We start from the raw sequence: 23459 nt of genomic DNA, 5'->3' as shown, positions 1-23459 counted from the left end.
CTGCCCGCACCTGCCCGCTCGTCTAGCATCACTACTCTGGACGGTTCTGACTTAGGATATGTGGACAACTACAAATACCTAGGTGTCTGGTTAAACTGTAAACTCTCCTTCCAGACTCACATTAAGCATCTGCAATCCAAAATTAAATCTAGAATCAGCTTCCTATTTCTCAACAAAGCATCCTTCACTCATGCTGCCAAACATGCCCTCGTAAAACTGACTATCCTATTGATCCTAGACTTCGCCGATGTCATCTACAAAATAGCGTCCAACACTCTACTCAGCAAACTGGATGCAGTCTATCACAGTGCCATCCTTTGTCACCAAAGCCCCATATACTACCCACCACTGCGACCTGTATGTTCTCATCGGCTGGCCCTCGTCGGCTGGCCCTCACTGGCTCCAGGTCATCTATAAGTCTATGCTAGGTAAAGCTCCGCCTTATCTCAGCTCACTGGTCACCATAATAACATCCACCCGTGGCATGTGCTCCAGTAGGTATATCTCACTGGTCATCCCCAAAGTGAACACTTCCTTTGGCCGCCTTTCCTTCCAGTTCTTTGCTGCCAATGACTGGAACGAATTGCAAAAATCGCTGAAGTTGGAGACTTACATCTGCCTCGGTAACTTTAAGCATCAGCAATCTGAGAAGCTTACAGATCGCTGCAGCTGTACACAGCCCATCTGTAAATAGCCCATCCAACTACCCATCTCATCCCCATATTGTTTTTATTTACTCCTTACTCCATTTGCACACACTATATATAGATTTTTCTATTGTGTTATTGACTGTACTTTTGTTTATCCCATGTGTAACTCTGTGTTGTTGTTTTTTGTCGCACTGCTTTGCTTTATCTTGGCCAGGTCGCAGTTGTAAAGGAGAACTTGTTTTCAGCTGGCCTTCCTGGCTAAATAAAGGTGAAATAACATTTTTTATGGTGGTGGTAGCATCATGCTGTGGAGATGTTTTTCAGCAGCAGGGACTGGGAGACTAGTCAGGATCAAGCGAAAGATTAACAGAGCAAAGTACAGAGAGATCCTTAATGAAACCTGCTCCAGAGGGCTCAGGACCTCAGACTGGGGTGAAGGTTCAGCTTCCAACAGGACAACAACCCTAAGCACACAGCCAAGACAATGCAGGAGAAGGCTTCGGGACAAGTCTCTGAATGTCCTTGAGTGGCTGAGCCAGAATCTGATCGAACATCTCTGGAGAGACCTGAAAATAGCTGTGCAGCAATGCTCCCCATCCATCCTGACAGAGCTTGAGAGGATCTGCAGAGAAGAATGGGAGAAACTCCCCAGCTTGTAGCGTCATACCCAAGAAGGCTCAATGCTGTAATCCCTGCCAAGGTTCTTCAACAAAGTACTCTTTGGGTCTGAATACAGTTTTTATATGCATTTTCAAAAATTAATAAAACATGTTTTTTGCTTTGTGATTATGGGGTATTGTGTGTAGATTGATGAGGGGAAAACACATCTAATCTATTTTAGAATAAGGCTGTAACATAACAAAATGTGGGAAAGGTCAAGGGGTCTGAATACTTTCTGAAGGTCTGTGATTCCTGGACAGTCTATCTAAAGTACAACATGTCTGTTACCTGTCTATGCCCTGTCCGCAACATATTTACAACCTGTGTACAACCTCAAACTTTCACAAGGAACCCGTTGACAACCTCCAGAAGCCCACGTGTGTGTCCTGCAGAAGAACACGTCAGCACGATCTAACCTGTTCATTTCGAAATGGTGCTCATAACCACAGCAGTAAGGTTCACCTATTTATACACATGCTGTAACTGATATCCTGTAGAAAACAGTAAGGTTCACCTATTTATACACATGCTGTAACTGATATCCTGTAGAAAACCTGCAGTAGGCTTCTCAATAAGGCTCATCTGCATGTAGAAAAATGCTGTACCCTCATTATACAACCTATAGAATAACCATTGATCTATAATAATAGCAAGCTGTACCCTCATTATATAACCTATAGAATAACCATTGATCTATAATAATATCATGCTGTGCCCTCATTATATAACCTATAGAATAACCATTGATCTATAATAATAGCAAGCTGTACCCTCATTATATAACCTATAGAATAACCATTGATCTATAATAATAGCAAGCTGTACCCTCATTATATAACCTATAGAATAACCATTGATCTATAATAATATCATGCTGTACCCTCATTATATAACCTATAGAATAACCATTGATCTATAATAATAGCAAGCTGTACCCTCATTATATAACCTATAGAATAACCATTGATCTATAATAATATCATACTGTACCCTCATTATATAACCTATAGAATAACCATTGATCTATAATAATATCATGCTGTACCCTCATTATATAACCTATAGAATAACCATTGATCTATAATAATATCATGCTGTACATTTGTGCACAGTAGGGTTAACCTGCACTGCATAGAAACATGCAGAATCCTTAGTTGACCTGTATAAAACACGCAGTAGGCTTCTCAATATGACTTATCTGCATGTAGAAACATGCTGTACCCACCTTATGTAACCCGTTTAATAACCACTGATCTGGGATCATATAAAATAACATGCTGTACCCACCTTATGTAACCTGTTTAATAACCACTGATCTGGGATAATATAAAATAACATGCTGTACCCACCTTATGTAACCTGTTTAATAACCACTGATCTGGGATAATATAAAATAACATGCTGTACCCACCTTCTGTAACCTGTTTAATAACCACTGTTCTGGGATAATATAAAATAACATGCTGTACCCACCTTCTGTAACCTTTTTAATAACCACTGATCTGGGATAATAATAAAATAACATGCTGTACCCACCTTCTGTAACCTGTTTAATAACCACTGATCTGGGATAATAATAAAATAACATGCTGTACCCACCTTATGTAACCTGTTTAATAACCACTGATCTGGGATAATAATAAAATAGCATGCTGTACCCACCTTATGTAACCTGTTTAATACAATTATATTAAATTGTTGTGGCCATCAATTGTCCTATTAAAAATCACCAGTGGTGTAAAGTCATTTTGTCAAATTACTTTTAAAATATTACTTAAGTAGTTTTTTGTGTATCTGTAGTTTACTTTACTATTTATATTTTGTCCAACTTTTACTTCCACTACATTCCTTAAGAAAATAACATGCTTCATTTGTAAATCATATCTGAGTGTTGGTGTGTGCCCTTGGCTATCAGTAAATAAATAAACAAGAAAATGGTGCCGTCTGGTTTGCTTTATATTATAAGGATTTTTTAAATGATTTATACTTTCTTTTGATACCTAAGTATATTTGAGCAATTACATTTACTTTTGATACTTGAGTACATTTCAAATGAAATACCTTTTGACTTTTACTCAAGTAGTATTTTACTGGGTGACTCATTTTTTATTACCGTATCTTTACTTTTACTCAAGTATGACAATTGGTTACTGACAATCCCCCATATTAGCAAACTTATTTCAATTGAAACTAGATATTTCTCTTGTATAGGCTACTTATCTTAATGAACAATATCAGCAAAATGCCTGCAATAAGTGATCGGTGTCGATTATTTTCGGTTTATCATCCCAGCTCTAATAATAACCATGTTTTTTAAAGCAACTTTGAGATTCTGTTTGTAATGAAAAGCACTACATAAAATCAAATCCATTATTATTATTAGCTAAGACAGCAAACTCAGCCATGGATAGAGATCCAGGTCCATGCTGTACTACTGTACCCAGTAGGGTTAACCTGACCTGAATACAAACATGTTGTACACCACCCTCCTTATTTCACTTAGAAAAGAACAATTGGTCAATGATAATAACATACGGTGCTACTGTGCCCAGTGGGGTTAATGTGGTCAAACTACTGTGCAGAGACATGCTTTACCCTCCAGGGCAAACCATCCCTGGGTCTTAAGGGCCAAAGGTAGATTTAATATCTCCAGTCTGTTCAGGGTCCAACAGAAAGGGACTGCATCCCAAAAGGCACCCTATTCCCTATATAGTACACTACTTTTAACCAGGGCCCATTGGACTCTGGTCAGAAGTAGTCCACCATATAAGGCATAGGGTGCTATTTGGGACGTGTCCTGGGTCACTGAACATGCCCACTGGTTACACATTAGAACGGACAGTCAGAGATGATGTGAAATCTGAGCAGACTACATATTGCCCTTTGCAGCCATTCAATGTTTCTTCTTCCCCAGCCAAAGCAGTAAGCAAACATGACAGCTGGATATTTGTCAATATGACAGGTGACACTAGACCGCGACCCAGGTTAAAGTAAAATATAGATCAGTTAACTTTTTACAATGTAGGAGACTTGGAGAATGTACAGTTGATAAAAATATAAGGTTTAGACCTCTCTGGGGTTACTGATGATAGAACATGAGAAGAAAGAGACTGTTATTCATCCAACATGTTTTCCATACAACATGCTGTTTTACAATAAGACTTCCAGTTAGTTAGTGTTTGTTTTAAGACAAAGGGCTAACTGTAACTCACATCAGCCAAAAGGAAGCCAACCATGCAGAACGGACCAGTGGAGGAATAAAGACAGACTGCATCTGAAGATGCACCCTAATCACTATATAGTGTACTACTTTTGACCAAGGCCCTGGGAATAGGGTGCCAAGGGAATAGGGTGCCATTTCAGAGTCAGGCACAGAAAGCATATAGTAGAAACCCTTGTTGCTTGACCAACTCCACAGCCCTTCATTCCATCCAGCCCCTGAGCCCTATAATCTTCTCAACATCTTCACTCGCCCACCTTCCACCCCTCCATCTCATCACCCCCTCCCTCCACCTCTCTCCCCTCATCCCCCACTTCTCTCCCTCTCTCACAGCAGCTCAGGGTCTTAATAATAAAACAGCCAGAGTGCACTCATAAAGAATTAGGTATGAACGTTTCAAAACAAGAACGAAAGAGAGGGAGAGAGGGGGAGAGGAAACACACAGAGGGAGAGAGAAACACACAGAGGGAGAGAGAAACACACAGAGGGAGAGAGAAACACACAGAGGGAGAGAGAAACACACAGAGGGAGAGGGAAACACACAGAGAGAGAGGGAAACACACAGAGGGAGAGAGAAACACACAGAGGGAGAGAGAAACACACAGAGGGAGAGAGAAACACACAGAGGGAGAGGGAAACACACAGAGGGAGAGGGAAACACACAGAGGGAGAGAGAAACACACAGAGGGAGAGAGAAACACACAGAGGGAGAGAGAAACACACAGAGGGAGAGAGAAACACACAGAGGGAGAGAGAAACACACAGAGGGAGAGAGAAACACACAGAGGGAGAGAGAAACACACAGAGGGAGAGAGAAACACACAGAGGAGAGAGAAACACACAGAGGGAGAGAGAAACACACAGAGGAGAGAGAAACACTTTCTAGTTGCATGATCCAGTAGCAGTGACAGACGCATAGTGACAGGCTCTCTTTCTCTCCTTCTCTCTCTCTTCCCTCCTCTCAGGCCCCTGACTGCATGATTGTTCCTCAGATGCCAGGGGGGAGGCTGTTAGCTATTTAAAGAGACAGTGACCCCACGGAAGACACTAATTGTGTGAGATAAGTCAGTGATGACAACATTGTTTACGAGGCCTCATTAAGAGAATCACAGCGCATGTGCTCCAAATGACACTGTATTCCCCATTTAGTGCCCTACTCTTGGTATGCATCATGGGTATCTGAACAAACTCACAAAAGACAAGAGAAAACAATGATGAAAGGAAGTGGAGCAGCAAACAGCAAAACATTGTTATTGTATTAGAATCCTGTAACTAACGACTAAATAATGAACATCTCATGATATCATATTCATTATTACAACTGTGATGTAAATAATACCATTCGCAATTGTTGAATTTAAATGATCAGAGTGTTGCTGCTCGGCTAAACTGAAAAACAAAGAGTCCACTTTCTTCTTATCCTTCGTGCAACACTGTTCTCTCCCCCTCCCCTGAAAATGCAGTCCTACTAGGCTTAGCACAGTTGCAGTATAGTGTAAACAGGTTGTTCAATGTGTTGTTCAATTGGCCTTAATGCAATGTGAGGACGTAAGCTACCTTGCAGCTTCTGCTCAAGGCATTAACTGGTCCCAGCAAACCGGGAACATTCCCAGGACATTAGCTAACATTCCCAATAATTTATAGTTAGGGTTTTATCCAACATTAGGATGATAACATCAAGAGTTGGAACCAAAATTACACTACATCATCAAAAGCATGTGGACACCCCTTCAATTTAGTGGATTCGGCTTTCAGCCACACCCGTTGCTGACAGGTGTATAAAATCAAGCACACAGCCACGCAATCTCCATAGACAAACATTGTCAGTAGAATGGCCTTACTGAAGTGTTCCGTGGCTTTCAGCGTGGCACCATCATAGGATGCCACCTTTCCAACAAGTCAGTTCATCAAATTTCTGCCCCACTAGAGCTGACCAGGTCAACTGTATGTGCTTTTATTGTGAAGTAGAAACGGCTATGAGCAACAACAGCTCAGCCGCAAAGTGGTAGGCCACACAAGCTCACAGAACAGGACCGCCGAGTGCTGAAGCGCATAGCATGTAAAAATCTGTCCTCGGTTGCAACACTCACTACCGAGATCCAAACTGCCTCTGGAAGCAAAAACAGCACAAGAAATGTTTGTCGGGAGCTTTATGAAATGGGTTTCCATGGCCAAGCAGCCACACACAAGCCTAAGATCACCATGCGCAAGGCCAAGCATCGGCTGGAGTGGTGTAAAGCTTGCCACCATTGGACTCAGTGGTAAAGCGTTCTCTGGAGTGGTGAATCACACTTCACCATCTGCCAGTCCGACAGACTAAATCTGGATTTGGCAGATGCCAGGAGAATGCTACCTGCCCCAATGCATAGTGCCAACTGTAAGGTTTTGTGGAGGAGGAATAATGGTCTGTTGCTGTTTCTCATGGTTCGAGCTCGGTCCCTTAGTTCCAATGAAGGGAAATCTTAACTCTAAAGCAAAAACATTGTCATTCTAGACAATTCTGTGCTTCCAACTGTGGCAACAGTTTGGGGAAGGCCCATTCCTGTTCCAGCATGACAATGCCCACATGCACAAAGTGAGGTCCCAGCAGCAATGAACCAACATCTGGTGGAAAGCCATCCCAGAAGAGTGGAGGCTGTTATAGCAGCAAAAGCGGGACCAACTCCATATTAATGCCCATGATTTTGGAATGAGATGTTCAATGAGCAAATGTCCACATACTTTTGGTCATGTAGTGTATTTTCCAATAGTTTGTTCTTAACAGAACCCCTATTTTTTACATTCCATTCCACTGTTCTGACCAGCTAAAGAAAGGTTTGAGCCCGTTGGAAACAAAAAAACATGTTTATATTGTTGTTAACTTCTGTTCCTTTTTTAACCTTTGAAATCAAGTTATTTTTATTTTTATTTTTGACATTAAGCTCAATAAATGACTTCACCAATCAGTGTGGATAGAGCAGGCAGATAGTTAAAAATATGTCAAACCTTTTTGTAGTTAATAAATCCAACGTGAAACGTGATCACTAGGCCTATAGTACCCTTAACTAGCATTGAAAAGTTTATCCATTCTTCTCTAGCTAATTAAAAATCTCTCCCCCCATTTTCTGAATCAAGCTTGTAACGTCAGTACAGTAGCCTACTGTATCTTCGGAATGGGGAGGAGCCTAAACACACAGGCAAAGATTTTCAGCTTGCAGGCAGAAACTGGAATACGTTTCTGAATGACGGAGTGAGGGCTTTGCATAGGTGCTTTGTTGTGTTATTTTGTGGGACTAGAAAAATATGCCTGGAATATAAAATTGTGTTATTAACCTGTTGCCATGCTTTTAAAATAATGGTTCTGTTTTGGAACAGTATGGATCACTTTCGGTCCCGGTTCCAATTCTGTTCCTTGAAAATTGACGTTATTTTCCAGTTTTCAGTTCTGTTTCTGGAACCAGTTCTGTTCCCTGAACCGGTTCTAACCCCTGGATTACATCCCAAAAACATTTTTGTTTTTTTATTAAATATCATTGAAATGTTCTCCTAACATTTACTCAAATGTTGTGCACAACCACCACAGAATATTCTCCTAAGGTTCTTATTAGATTTCCAGGTAATGTAATAACAGAATGTTTTCTGGGAATATTCTTGCAACATCAGACACATTTATACAAAACATTTATACAAAATAATTATACAAAAATGGTATAATCTTCAGCACAACTGGACACTTTTGTGTTTTATAACTTTTTGGACAACCTAATGAATGTTCTGGGAATGCTCACAGAAACAATTTTGGTTTGCTGGGTATACACTATTTTCTGTGTGCATGAGTAGGCTATATGCACAGCTGCACACTGAAGTGTGCTTTTTAAACAAATTGCTCAATGGGTCTAATCTGTTATTTTAGCTTAGCTTCAACACAAAAAAAATCAGTCCTCGGCCTGGAGTATAAGGACAGTTACAGTATAGTGAACACAGAAACACGTTGTTCAATGGGCCTAAATACACTATGAGGAGTGAAACTACCTTGCAGCTTCTGTGCACAATTAAGAGGCCTAAAGCACAGACACAACAAGTATTTGATTGGGTCTAAAATGTGTAGGAAGTGGAGGGAGTGGACTGGACAAAGGGCCCTGATCCGATTGAGATCTATTCTATTCCACAGCCAAACACACTACATTATTCCTTAAGCTGCAAGTTGTTAGGATTTATAATGTAGCTGGTCGCTGCTCTAGTCTAGAGAGACTACAGAGAGGGTAATGTATTGGAACATGCTAATTACTCATGGGTAAATGATCAGGCATGGTAATGATAATGTATTGTCTTACAAAGTGAGTAGTCTTGACCGAGCCAGAATGGGCCTCAAGGCCTGTTATTTTTATTTTTATTTTGCTAGCATGAGGCAGCTTGATGTATAGCTATAAACCCCCTAGCGTCCTGCTAGTCTATCGAACAGTACTGTAATAACAGTATCTTGTTCAATAATGGAAACAAATGATAACTATACATGAAAAATGGAGATTAAATCTGAAATCGAATTTCCTTTAAGTGGAACATGTTTTTCAGATCCCAATGAACAAAAACTCATAAACAGAACCTTCAAACGGGTTCAAAAGGGGCCTCGAGTGGAATATTTCTACGGCCTAGAAGGATTAGAGAGAGACCGCATTCAGATGGCCGTTGAATAGATATAGTTTTGAAATGATGGACCAACTGCCAATTTTAGGGATAGTTCCACTACTGGATACAACTGTATTCTATTCCTATTTAACTGACCATAATATTGTACTGTAGTGCAGTGGTTCACAACCTTTTTTGGTTACTGAACCATCAACTGAATGTTGCTCCCTGAAGCTCCTTGAGTACCCCTGAAGTACCCCTGAAGCTCCCTGAGTACCCCTGAAGTACCCCTGAAGCTCCCTGAGTACCCCTGAAGTACCCCTGAGTACCCCTGAAGTACCCCTGAAGTACCCCTGAAGCTCCCTGAGTACCCCTGAAGCTCCCTGAGTACCCCTGAAGCTCCCTGAGTACCCCTGAAGCTCCCTGAGTACCCCTGAAGTACCCCTGAAGCTCCCTGAGTACCCCTGAAGTACCCTGAGTACCCCTGAAGCTCCCTGAGTACCCCTGAAGTACCCCTGAAGTACCCTGAGTACCCCTGAAGCTCCCCGAGTACCCCTGAAGTACCCCTGAAGCTCCCCGAGTACCCCTGAAGTACCCCCTCACGTGCATTTTACCACTAACCCTATGGACTCAGGAGTCTTTTCAAGTACCCCCTGTGGGTAGGCCAAGGTCCTAGTACCCCTGGTTGGGAACCACTGCTGTAGTGTACTGTACGCAGGAATATTATGTACAAACTAGTGTCGATATTTTAAGCATTAAGTTTTTAAATCTTGGTCAACATGCGCAAGATATCTGAGGCATTTTAAACGTTTCCCTCCGTCTGTAAATCAGGTGAGCTATTTCTTTTTCATGGCAAATAAAATGTAGTAAAATGCGCTGAGCCAGCAGGTCCGGACAGATGGAGTAAGAGGATTCTTGTTTGTTTTTCTGTAAATGAATGGCGCCAGACTGTCATGTTTGCTCTCTATTCATGTTTCAGGCCGTAGGACATCTCGAGGGCATCAACTCCCCAAATACAGCCAACATAAAATGCATTTCCGGTGGTTGAATAAAGACATGCTTGCTAACAGTAAACAACCCTTATGAGCATGGCCATAACAGTTCTTATAGAATCCAGAAAGCTACAATAACAGGACACACAACCCCTCAATAAATCCCTGACTCTCTACTGGAACCCATAGCCATTCTAAGCCTTGTGAGTCACAAGTCTGTATCTCTTTTAACAACTCCCTGACCTGGGATCACATACCCCATACTGTATGTCCATCACCCTCTCAATCTCTTTCCTCCCCTCACTCCCCTTTCCTTCCTTCTCTCCTAACCCTTCCTTCTCCCTTTCAGGTAATTAATCACTGGTCAGTTTACGATTTGATAAGTGAAAGCAAAGTTTACACCCTTCTGCATTCACCAAGACAACGCTCTCAGATTTACAGTGGGTACGTCCCAAATGAAACACTATTCCCTATTCAGTGCCCTACATTTGACTTGAGCCCTATTAGTCCTGGTCTAAAGTAGTGTATCACAAAGGTAATATGGTGCCATTTGGGATGCATATTGATATAAATTGGCATTAATCTTGCCCTGGAAACAGAAATGAGCCATTTCTGCTAGATGGTCCAGCTGCAAATTCAAAATGTGATATATGGTAAAAATTAAACAAAAAATGTGCTTTTTGGTCTTAATTTGAGGTTAGGATTAGCTATGTGGGTAGGGTTTGGTTTAAAATCAGATTTTATGACTTTGTGGCTGTGCCAACTAGTGAACACTCTTCAGAGCTGCCTCCAGGGCAAGATTCATGACAATAAATGCCAACCTGCATTTGGGACGCAACCGGTGTTAACTTCAAGGAACTGAATGTTCCCTCACTCCTTCCACCCCTCGTTCTCTTTTCTTACATGTCCCTCCCTCACTCCCTTCGCTTCACCGTGGTACCTCCATAACTCGCCGCCTCAGGCACTCCTTTGTTGATTCCCCTCTCACCCATCTGGTTCAGATCATGAAACTATTGTTTTGTTGAAAGGATTTCTTCCATCATGACATGTGGATCCTTCTACACACTTAACCTGTTGTTGATACCCCCAGATAATCTCAGGCCATTATTTGTACCTGTCTAATTACATAGTAATAATCTAAACATGACGCCTGTTTTGTAGAGATCCGGACTCATTGATCAAAACAAGCACCCCTGGGAAGTGATTGGTACCTCATTTCCCTCCTCATAGCTCTTATGAGCAGAACTAGTGTGTCTTAGTGTAGATATTTTTTTTAACTGGGCCTGGGATCTAACAGGGCAATGGGCACGGATTTCACAGAGTTCACATCAATGTAAATTCTCCTTCATGTCTCACTCTAGAGAAGTATTTGGAGTGGGTACTGGCCTGGGCACTGCACTCAGGGTGGGCTCAGCTGAGAGATGTGATTCTGTGCCAGGCAGTCAATAAGCCCCACAGGAGGTTGGTGGCACCTTAATTGGGGAGGACGGGCATGTGTTAATGGCTGGAGTAGAATAGGTGGAATGGTATCAACAACATCAAACACACGGTTTCTTTGTGTTTGATGCCATTCCATGTGCTCCGTTCCAGACATTATTATGAGCCGTCCTCCCCTCAGAAGCCCCTTTCTGCACCGTACTCTTTCCCAGGGCGAGCTAGTGGAGCTGGGGGATCTGACTACAGCTCACTAGTCTAATTCCTTTTGATATGAGAACAGTGGACGCCTTTTTCAAGATTAGAAATCAGGTTACTGACTGGACCCAAACATTTAAAAAGTCTTAACGAAGGGAAAATAAGAGAGGGAGATGTCTTGACACTCGTCATCCAATTAAACTGTGGTCGTTGTTTTGGGAGGGAGGAAAGACCTCTCCCCTGGATGATGGCCTAAAAGTTTCAGTTGAAAACCAGAGAACGTGTACACTTCCATAGCAAGAATGTATACAGAGGTAAACATATCTCGTCCTAAAAATGAACCTAGGCCATCGTCAGACCCTTTCTGAGAATTGAGAGAGCATTAGAGAAAAGACAATTGGATTTATTTTTAGCCACAAACATGCTCCACCCTAAAGCCACAAACATGTTCCACCCTAAAGCCACAAACATGTTCCACCCTAAAGCCACAAACATGTTCCACCCTAAAGCCATAAACATGTTCCACCCTAAAGCCACAAACATGTTCCACCCTAAAGCCACAAACATGTTCCACCCTAAAGCCACAAACATGTTCCACCCTAAAGCCACAAACATGTTCCACCCTAAAGCCACAAACATGTTCCACCCTAAAGCCATAAACATGTTCCACCCTAAAGCCACAAACATGTTCCACCCTAAAGCCATAAACATGTTCCACCCTAAAGCCACAAACATGTTCCACCCTAAAGCCACAAACATGTTCCACCCTAAAGCCATAAACATGGTTCACCCTAAAGCCATAAACATGTTTCACCCTAAAGCCACAAACATGTTCCACCCTAAAGCCATAAACATGTTCCACCCTAAAGCCACAAACATGTTCCACCCTAAAGCCACAAACATGTTCCACCCTAAAGCCACAAACATGTTCCACCCTAAAGCCACAAACATGTTCCACCCTAAAGCCATAAACATGGTTCACCCTAAAGCCACAAACATGTTCCACCCTAAAGCCACAAACATGTTCCACCCTAAAGCCACAAACATGTTCCACCCTAAAGCCATAAACATGTTCCACCCTAAAGCCACAAACATGTTCCACCCTAAAGCCATAAACATGGTTCACCCTAAAGCCATAAACATGTTTCACCCTAAAGCCACAAACATTAAATCATAACAATATAAGTGGTTGAGACAACTCAAGTAGAGGTCGACCGATTAATCAGAATTGCCTATTAATTAGGGCCAATTTCAAGTTTTCATAACAATCAGAAATCTGTATTTTTGGGCACCGATTTGGCCCAATTTTTTTTTTACTACACCTTTATTTAATCATTATTTAACTAGGCAAGTCAGTTAAGAACACATTCTTATTTTCAATGACGGCCTAGGAACGGTGGGTTAACTGCCTCGTTCAGGGCAGAACGACAGATTTTCACCTTGTCAGCTCGGGGGAACCAATCTTGCAAATTTACAGTTAACTGGTCCAACGTTAGAACGACCTGCCTCTCTCTCGTTGCACTCCACAAGGAGACTGCCTGTTACGCGAATGCAGTAAGCCAAGGTAAGTTGCTAGCTAGCATTAAACTTATTTACATTTACATTTAAGTCATTTAGCAGACGCTCTTATCCAGAGCGACTTACTTATCTTATAAAAACAATCAATCATAATCACTAGTTAACTACACATGGTTGATGATATTACTAGATATTATCTAGCGTGTCCTGTGTTGCATACACGTATCTAACTGAGCGGTGGTAGGCAGAAGCAGGCGCATAAACATTCATTCAAACAGCACTTTCGTGCGTTTTGCCAGCAGCTCTACGTTGTGCATCAAGCATTGCACTGTTTATGACTTCAAGCCTATCAACTCCCGAGATTAGGCTGGTGTAACCGAAGTGAAATGGCTAGCTAGTTAGCGCGCGCTAATAGCGTTTCAAACGTCACTCGCTCTGAGCCTTGGAGTGGTTGATTTTCTTGCTCTGCATGAGTAACGCTGCTTCGAGGGTGTCATTGTGTTCCTGGTTCGAGCCCATGGAGGAGCGAGGAGAGGGACGGAAGTTATACTGTTACACTGGCAATAGTAAAGTGCCTATAAGAACATCCAATAGTCAAAGGTTAATGAAATACAAATGGTATAGAGGGAAATAGTCCTATAATTCCTATAATAACTACAACCTAAAACTTCTTACCTGGGAATATTGAAGACTCACGTTAAAATGAACCACCAGCTTTCCTATGTTCTCATGTTCTGAGCAAGCAACTTAAACGTTAGCTTTCTTACATGGCACAAATTGCACTTTTACTTTCTTCTCCAACACTTTGTTTTAACATTATTTAAACCAAATTGAACATGTTTCACTATTTATTTGAGGCTAAATTTATTTTATTGATGTACTATATTAAGTTAAAATAAGTTTCATTCAGTATTGTTGTAATTGTCATTATTACAAATAAAATTACAATTATTTTTTATTTTATAAAATCGGCCGATTAATCGGTATCGGCTTTTTTGGTCCCCCAATAATCGGTATCGGCGTTGAAAAATCATAATCAGTTGACCTTCAAACTCAAGGTCTCACGATGCGTGTCTGTGGTGGCACCTAAGCTGTTAAACATTGAAACACTAACTGAGCTGCAGCTCAATGATAACTGAGCCGTGGACAGACTATAGCCTCACCTATACCACAATGCCTGTCCCTCATCCCTCACCCACTGTGAAACATTTATAGTAGTGCAAACTAACCGCACGTAAATGGCCTACATCAGGGCCTGTATACACTAACAGCCTCAGTTTTCCCTTAAATATCATAATGAATTAGATCACATGAACAGGATGGGACCTGATCCTAGATCAGCACTCCTACTCTGACACGCTTTGTGACGGCCTTGATGTAGTGAGGCTAAAGAGCGGTGTGTGTGTGTGTGTTATAAAAGAAAAGCCTGATAGTAATCCTAAACAGATTGGGGGTGAAGATTGAGGCCACAATATAGTGGCACACACTAGTGCCTTTGTCACATGGAAAATAAATTAACAACATGAGCGGAGAACATAAGGACGCATGTTATCCAGCAGTAGGAATGAATTAGAGCCGTGACCAGAAAGTTAATGTAAGGCAACTCTGGTGCTATATGGCCTGGGTATAGTCTATACATTAACTTGAAGTAGGCTGAAGTAGACTGAAGTAGGCTGAAGTAGACTGAAGTAGGCTGAAGTAGGCTGAAGTAGACTGAAGTAGGCTGAAGAGTCTTCAGACACGTGATGCTGAGACTGAAGTAGTAGCCTAAATTCTCTGACACATCTGAAGAGCAAAGACGGATTTGATCAATAATCAAAAATGTCATTCATGTTTAACTTTAATATCTTCTTGAGACAATGCTGGGCATTCTTCTATACTGAACAAAAATATAAACACAACATGTACAGTGTTGGCCCCATGTTCCATGAGCTGAAATAAAAGATCCAAGAAATGTTCCATATGCACAAAATGTATCTCAAATTGAGCACAAATTTGTTTACATCCCTGTTAGTGAGCATTTCTCCTTCGCTAAAATAATTCATCCAGCTGACAGGTGTGGCATATCAAGAAGCTGTGCTGTGCTGGGGACAATAAAACGGCACTCTAAAATGTGCAGTTGTCACACAATACAGTGCCACAGATGTCTCAAATTTTGAGGGAGCATGCAATGGGCATGCTGATGGCAGGAATGTCCACCAGAGCTGTTGCCAGATAATTTAATGTTCATTTCTCTACCATAAGCCACCTCCAAAGTAATTTCAGAGAATTTGGCAGTATGTCCAACCAGCCCCCGAAACCACACCAGCACAGGACCTCCACATTCGGCTTCTTCACCAGCGGGATCATCTGAGACCAGACAGCTGATGAAACTGAGGAGTATTTGTCTGTAATAAAGCCCTTTAGTGTGGAAAAACTCATTCTGATTAGCTGGGCCTGGCTCCCCAGTGGGTGGGCCTGGCTTCCAAGTGGGTGAGCCTATGCCCTCCCTGGCCCACCCTTGGCTGCGCCCCGGCCCAGTAATGCGAAATCCAAAGATTAGGGCCTAATAAATGTATTTCAACCGACTGATTTCCTTATTGGAACTGTAACTCAGTAAAATTGCTGAAATTGTTGCATTTATATTTTTGTTCAGTATAGTTCTGGGTCAATTTGACCCTTCTCGCTTACCTTCAACAGTAAGTCACCATCAGTAGGCTAACTTTATTAACAGGTGCAACAGTTACAGGACAGACTCACCTACTTTAAACTGCGACGTATTGTCATTGGGGTCTGCGTGGTCTTTCACCAGCATCATGTGGAGGATACCGAAGGAGTTCTGTATCCCGAAGATGGATCCATTACACCAGGTAGCAGCGAAAACAACTAACCAGCCGAACCCGCCCTCGGGTGGGACGAACCCGGGGCACTGCCCTGGCATCGGTGCCGGGGACTGAGAATCCGGGGACACACCGGGTTTACAATCGAGACATCCAGCCTCGATGAGCTGGATAGTACTGTCCTCATGTGGAATCTTGCATTCGCTATCTCCCAGGTTCTTCTGTGCTTGCTGGTTCTCTCGGTCTTGGGGAGAACCACCGTTCTGCTCAATTTCAGAGTCAGCAGTAGCCTCATCACAGTTTTCGGTCGGCGGCTCGCCGCTCGATACTTCCTCCTCGGTCCGATTTTCTCCTTTCCCGTTGACCCCCATTTTATCCTGTCCAGTAGAGGGGTTACTGTTGTGTTCTGGGTGCATCGCTCATGCATCAGACAGCGACAGTAGCCTATTGATTGACAAGGTCGGTCTATAGAAAATAAAAAGTAGGATTCTTTGTGCTCTGTTCTTCCAGTAATTGTAGGCAAAGTCAAGTCGCAGCACCAAGTTCAGTATCCGAAGTGCTGAAGTGCTGCTCTAAAATCGGTTGTATAGTGAAAGGACAGGCACGTTTTATTTATTTATCATGATTTAAAGCAGGTGTCCACGAAGCCTATTTACAGGGGAAATGATGACGCCGGAAAATATTTCACTTTTGCTTTCCTGCTCCGTGAAAAATTTAAATCAACCTGTGAAAACGTCTGCTGCTCGCCAACCTCAACTCAATCTCGTCCTCGCGCTGCAGAGTCACCGCTGTCCACATCGTGTAGCCTAATCTGTAAACAAACGAGTGTCGGCTCCTCCTCTTTCATGGATTTAATGTTACATTGGAATATGTGAATCTCTCGAACCGGGGTTTTCTGTGCAAACACAGAAAATAACCTTCATTCAACAATTGCCCCCGCCTCCACGATCTCCGTCACCAATGACCGAGCTCAGGGATGGATTAAAAATTCCTGCAGTACGAGATTACGGAAAAACTCGAATGTCGCCCCACCCCTTCTGCTGTCTCTGCCATACACTACACGAACTACATTGGAAGGCGCAGCCGCAACTGAATGAATGATGTTGATGGAATGGGCCAGCATTCTCCATCAAAATATAGCAACGTTGGTCTATTGATACAATGTTGCAATTGTCGAAGGATACAGTTTCCCGCGAAAAAAGTGTCAATGTAACAAATTTGTATCGGGTGTATCGCAACTGATTTAACTTCACTCAGCCATGATGCAGCCTATTTGATCAAATTTCAAGTTTTAATGTCACACGCACAAGTACAATGAAATGCCTTTCTTGCAAACTCAAAGCCCCAAAATGCAATAAACAATAGCATTGTATTACTAGAAAAAAACGAGAAATAACAATAAGAAATATGAAATACACAATAGTAAGTAAGTAAGCAAGCATTCTATATACAGGAAATATTGAATAAGTCAGTTCCAATACCATATTTACATGTGCAGGGATACTGGGGTGACGGAGGTAGATATGTATAGGGGTAAGGAGACTAGGCCACAGGATATAAGTGAGTGGGTGTGTAGAGTCAGTATAAATGTATGTGTATATTATGTGTGAGTGAGCAAATTATGGAGTGTGTGTGTGTGTGTGTGTGTGTGTGTGTGTGTGTGTGTGTGTGTGTGTGTGTGTGTGTGTGTGTGTGTGTGTGTGTGTGTGTGTGTGTGTGTGTGTGTGTGTGTGTGTGTGTGTGTGTGTGTGTGTGTGTGTGTGTGTGTGTGTGTGTTGGAGTGACAATGTGTGTGAGTGTGTAGGGCCCTATGAGTGTACATAAGGCCTACACATAGAGACAGTGCAAATACTGAAATAAAAGGTCAATAAGATTTTTACATTACATTTACATTTAAGTCATTTAGCAGACGCTCTTATCCAGAGCGACTTACAAATTGGTGCATTCACCTTATGACATCGAGTGGAACAGTCACTTTACAATAGTGCATCTAAATCTTAAAGGGGGGGTGAGAGGGATTACTTATCCTATCCTAGGTATTCCTTAAAGAGGTGGGGTTTCAGGTGTCTCCGGAAGGTGGTGATTGACTCACCCCACCCCCTAAGCTGTCCTGGACTGTCCCACGTGAGGGAGTTTGTTCCACCATTGGGGGCCAGAGCAGCGAACAGTTTTGACTGGGCTGAGCAGGAGCTGTACTTCCTCAGTGGTAGGGAGGCGAGCAGTAGGGAGGCGAGCAGGCCAGAGGTGGATGAACGCAGTGCCCTTGTTTGGGTGTAGGGCCTGATCAGAGCCTGGAGGTACTGAGGTGCCGTTCCCCTCACAGCTCCATAGGCAAGCACCATGGTCTTGTAGCGGATGCGAGCTTCAACTGGAAGCCAGTGGAGAGAACGGAGGAGCGGGGTGACGTGAGAGAACTTGGGAAGGTTGAACACCAGACGTTCTGGATGAGTTGAACGGGTTTAATGGCACAGGCAGGGAGCCCAGCCAACAGCGAGTTGCAGTAATCCAGATGGGAGATGACAAGTGCCTGGATTAGGACCTGCGCCGCTTCCTGTGTGAGGCAGGGTCGTACTCTGCGGATGTTGTAGAGCATGAACCTACAGGAACGGGCCACCGCCTTGATGTTGGTTGAGAACGACAGGGTGTTGTCCAGGATCACGCCAAGGTTCTTAGCGCTCTGGGAGGAGGACACAATGGAGTTGTCAACCGTGATGGCGAGATCATGGAACGGGCAGTCCTTCCCCGGGAGGAAGAGCAGCTCCATCTTGCCGAGGTTCAGCTTGAGGTGGTGATCCGTCATCCACACTGATATGTCTGCCAGACATGCAGAGATGCGATTCGCCACCTGGTCATCAGAAGGGGGAAAGGAGAAGATTAATTGTGTGTCGTCTGCATAGCAATGATAGGAGAGACCATGTGAGGTTATGACAGAGCCAAGTGACTTGGTGTATAGCGAGAATAGGAGAGGGCCTAGAACAGAGCCCTGGGAGACACCAGTGGTGAGAGCGCGTGGTGAGGAGACAGATTCTCGCCACGCCACCTGGTAGGAACGACCTGTCAGGTAGGACGCAATCCAAGCGTGGGCCGCGCCGGAGATGCCCAACTCGGAGAGGGTGGAGAGGAGGATCTGATGGTTCACAGTATCGAAGGCAGCCGATAGATCTAGAAGGATGAGAGCAGAGGAGAGAGAGTTAGCTTTAGCAGTGCGGAGCGCCTCCGTGATACAGAGGAGAGCAGTCTCAGTTGAATGACTAGTCTTGAAACCTGACTGATTTGGATCAAGAAGGTCATTCAGAGAGAGATAGCGGGAGAGCTGGCCAAGGACGGCACGTTCAAGAGTTTTGGAGAGAAAAGAAAGAAGGGATACTGGTCTGTAATTGTTGACATCGGAGGGATCGAGTGTAGGTTTTTTCAGAAGGGGTGCAACTCTCGCTCTCTTGAAGACGGAAGGGACGTAGCCAGCGGTCAGGGATGAGTTGATGAGCGAGGTGAGGTAAGGGAGAAGGTCTCCGGAAATGGTCTGGAGAAGAGAGGAGGGATAGGGTCAAGCGGGCAGGTTGTTGGGCGGCCGGCCGTCACAAGACGCGAGATTTCATCTGGAGAGAGAGGGGAGAAAGAGGTCAGAGCACAGGGTAGGGCAGTGTGAGCAGAACCAGCGGTGTCGTTTGACTTAGCAAACGAGGATCGGATGTCGTCGACCTTCTTTTCAAAATGGTTGACGAAGTCATCTGCAGAGAGGGAGGAAGGGGAGGAGGGGGAGGAGGATTCAGGAGGGAGGAGAAGGTGGCAAAGAGCTTCCTAGGGTTAGAGGCAGATGCTTGGAATTTAGAGTGGTAGAAAGTGGCTTTAGCAGCAGAGACAGAGGAGGAAAATGTAGAGAGGAGGGAGTGAAAGGATGCCAGGTCCGCAGGGAGGCGAGTTTTCCTCCATTTCCGCTCGGCTGCCTGGAGCCCTGTTCTGTGAGCTCACAATGAGTCATCGAGCCACGGAGCGGGAGGGGAGGACCGAGCCGGCCTGGAGGATAGGGGACATAGAGAGTCAAAGGATGCAGAGAGGGAGGAGAGGAGGGTTGAGGAGGCAGAATCAGGAGATAGGTTGGAGAAGGTTTGAGCAGAGGGAAGAGATGATAGGATGGAAGAGGAGAGAGTAGCGGTGGAGAGAGAGCAAAGGTTGGGACGGCGCGATACCATCCGAGTAGGGGCAGTGTGGGAGGTGTTGGATGAGAGCGAAAGGGAAAAGGATACAAGGTAGTGGTCGGAGACTTGGAGGGGAGTTGCAATGAGGTTAGTGGAAGAACAGCATCTAGTAAAGATGAGGTCGAGTGTATTGCCTGCCTTGTGAGTAGGGGGAAGGTGAGAGGGTGAGGTCAAAAGAGGAGAGGAGTGGAAAGAAGGAGGCAGAGAGGAATGAGTCAAAGGTAGACGTGGGGAGGTTAAAGTCGCCCAGAACTGTGAGAGGTGAGCCGTCCTCAGGAAAGGAGCTTATCAAGGCATCAAGCTCATTGATGAACTCTCCGAGGGAACCTGGAGGGCGATAAATGATAAGAATGTTAAGCTTGAAAGGGCTGGTAACTGTGACAGCATGGAATTCAAAGGAGGCGATAGACAGATGGGTAAGGGGAGAAAGAGAGAATGACCACTTGGGAGAGATGAGGATCCCGGTGCCACCACCCTGCTGACCAGAAGCTCTCGGGGTGTGCGAGAACACGTGGGCGGACGAAGAGAGAGCAGTAGGAGTAGCAGTGTTGTCTGTGGTGATCCATGTTTCCGTCAGTGCCAAGAAGTCGAGGGACTGGAGGGAGGCATAGGCTGAGATGAACTCTGCCTTGTTGGCCGCAGATCGGCAGTTCCAGAGGCTACCGGAGACCTGGAACTCCACGTGGGTCGTGCGCGCTGGGACCACCAGATTAGGGTGGTCGCGGCCACGAGGTGTGGAGCGTTTGTATGGTCTGTGCAGAGAGGAGAGAACAGGGATAGACAGACACATAGTTGACAGGCTACAGAAGAGGCTACAGAAGAGGCTACGCTAATGCAAAGGAGATTGGAATGACAAGTGGACTACAAGATACAAGGTAACTCGGTCCATGTCGCTATTTTGTTAGCTATTTATCAGTCGTATTGCTTGGGGATAGAAGCTGTACAAGAGCTTGTTGGTGTCAGACTTGATGCACCAGTACCTCTTGCCATGCCGCAGCAGAGAAAATAGTCTATGGCTTGGGTGATCGGGCCGAGTACAGGAGGGGACTGAGCACGCAACCCTGAGGGGCCCCTGTGTTGAGAATCAGCGTAGTGGATGTGTTGTTACCTACTCTTACCACCTGGGTGGCAGCCCATAAGGAAGTCCAGGATCAAGGTGCAGAGAGGTGTTTAGTCCTTGTGTCCTTAGCTTAGTGATGAGCTTTGAGGGTACTATTGGTGTTGAACGCTGAGCTGTAGTCAATGAATAGCATTCTCACATAGGTGTTCCTTTTGTCCAGGTGTGAAATGGCAGTGTGGAGTGCAATAGAGATTGCATCACCTGTGGATCTGTTGGTGTGGTATGCAAATTGGAGTGGGTCTAGGGTTTCTGGGATAATGATGTTAATGTGAGCCATGACCTGTCTTTCATTGCATTTCATGGCTACAGACATGAGTGCTGCGGGTCGGTAGTCATTTACACAGATTACCTTAGTGTTCTTGGGCACAGGGGCTATGGTGGTCTGCTTGAAACATGTTGGTATTTCAGACTCAGACAGGGAGAGGTTGAAAATGTCACTGAAGACACTTGCCAGTTGGTCAGCGCATGCTCGGAGTACACGTCCTGGTAATCCGTCTGGCTCTGCGGCCTTGTGAATGTTGGCCTGTTTAAAGGTCTTACATCGGCTGCGGAGAGCGTGATCACACAGTCGCCAGGAATAGCTGATGCTCTCATGCATGTTTCAGTGTTACTTGCCTCGCAGCGAGCATAGAAGTTCTTTAGCTCATCTGGTAGGCTCGTGTCACTGGGCAGCTCTCGGGTGTACTTCCCTTTGTAGTCTGTGATAGTTTGCAGGCCCAGCCATATCCGACAAGCATCGGAGCCGGGGTAGTATGATTCGATCTTAGTCCTGTATTGATGCTTTGCCTGTTTGATGGTCCGTTGGAGAGCATAGCGGGATTTCTTAGTTAGCCCTGCTCCTTGAAAGCGGCAGCTCTAACATTTAGCTCAGTGCGAATGTTGCCCGAATGTTGATAAAGCCAGTGACTGATGTGGTGTACTCCTCAATGACATCGGCAGAGGAATCCCGGAACATATTCCAGTCTGTGCTAACCAAACAGTCCTGTAGTTCAGCATCTGCTTCATCTGACCACGATTTTATAGACCGAGTCACTGGTGCTTCCTGCTTTAATTTTAGCTTGTAAGCAGGAATCAGGAGGATATAATTATGGTCAGATTTGTCAAATGGAGGGCGAAGGAAAGCTTTGTACGCATTTCTGCGTGTGGAGTAATGGTGGTCTAGAATTTTTTTCCCCTGACATGCTGATAGAAATTATGTAAGCTTCTCTGCATTAAAGTTCCCAGACACTAGGAGCGCCACCTCTGGATGAGCGTTTTCCTGTTTGCTTATGGCGGTATACAGCTCGGTTTTAGTGCCAGAATCGGTCTGTGGTAGTATGTAGACAGCTACGAAAAACACAGATGAAAACTCTCTAGGTAGATAGTGTGGTCTACAGTTTATCATGAGATACTCTACCTCAGGTGAGCAAAACCTTGAGACTTCCTTAGATATCGTGCACCAGCTGTTGTTTACATATATGCATAGGCCCCCGCCCAGTGACTTACCAGAGGCTGCTGTTCTGTCTTGCCGATAGAGTGTATAACCCACCAGCTGTATGTTCTTAATGTTGTCGTTCAGCCACGACTCGGTGAAACATAAGATATTACAATTTTTAATGTCCCGTTGGTAGGATAAACTTGCTTTCGGTTCATCCCATTTATTTTCCAGCGATTGAACGTTAGCTAGCAGGACAGAAGGCATGGACAGATTAGCCACTTGTCGTATAATCCTCACAAGGCACCCTGATCTCTTTCCGCAAAATCTGAGTTTCCTTCACCAGCGAATAACGGGGATCTGGGCCTGGTCGGGTGTCTGTATTATATCCCTCCCGTCTGACTCATTGAAGAAGAACTCTTCGTCCAGTTTGAGGAGAGAAATCGCAGACCTGATGTTCAGAAGCTCTTTTCAGTCAAAAGAGATGGTTGCAGCAACATTATGTACAAAGCAAGATACGAACAAAGCGTAAAAACTAACAAAATAGCATGGTTGGTTAAGAGCCGATAAGACGGCAGCCTTCCCCTCCGGCGCCATCACAACAAAATTTCCGGGCCCATGACTGACTTTTTC

General features: G+C 44.1%; 1 protein-coding gene across 1 annotated transcript in view; it reads right to left on the bottom strand.

Annotated features, from left to right (window-relative positions):
• The window catches only part of LOC123993628 (monocarboxylate transporter 8-like), a 30683-nt gene extending 13682 nt beyond the window's left edge, over positions 1 to 17001 (bottom strand). The window contains exon 1 of the mRNA XM_046295976.1: positions 16017 to 17001. Coding sequence (XP_046151932.1) covers positions 16017 to 16512 — 496 coding nt within the window. The 5' untranslated portion in view covers positions 16513 to 17001. The remainder of the gene's footprint in view (positions 1 to 16016) is intronic.
• Positions 17002 to 23459: the final 6458 nt, after the last annotated feature.

Source organism: Oncorhynchus gorbuscha, linkage group LG13 (assembly GCF_021184085.1).
Source record: "Oncorhynchus gorbuscha isolate QuinsamMale2020 ecotype Even-year linkage group LG13, OgorEven_v1.0, whole genome shotgun sequence".
In the NCBI taxonomy this organism is placed as follows: domain Eukaryota; kingdom Metazoa; phylum Chordata; class Actinopteri; order Salmoniformes; family Salmonidae; genus Oncorhynchus; species Oncorhynchus gorbuscha.
This window is presented reverse-complemented; position numbering and strand designations above follow the sequence as displayed.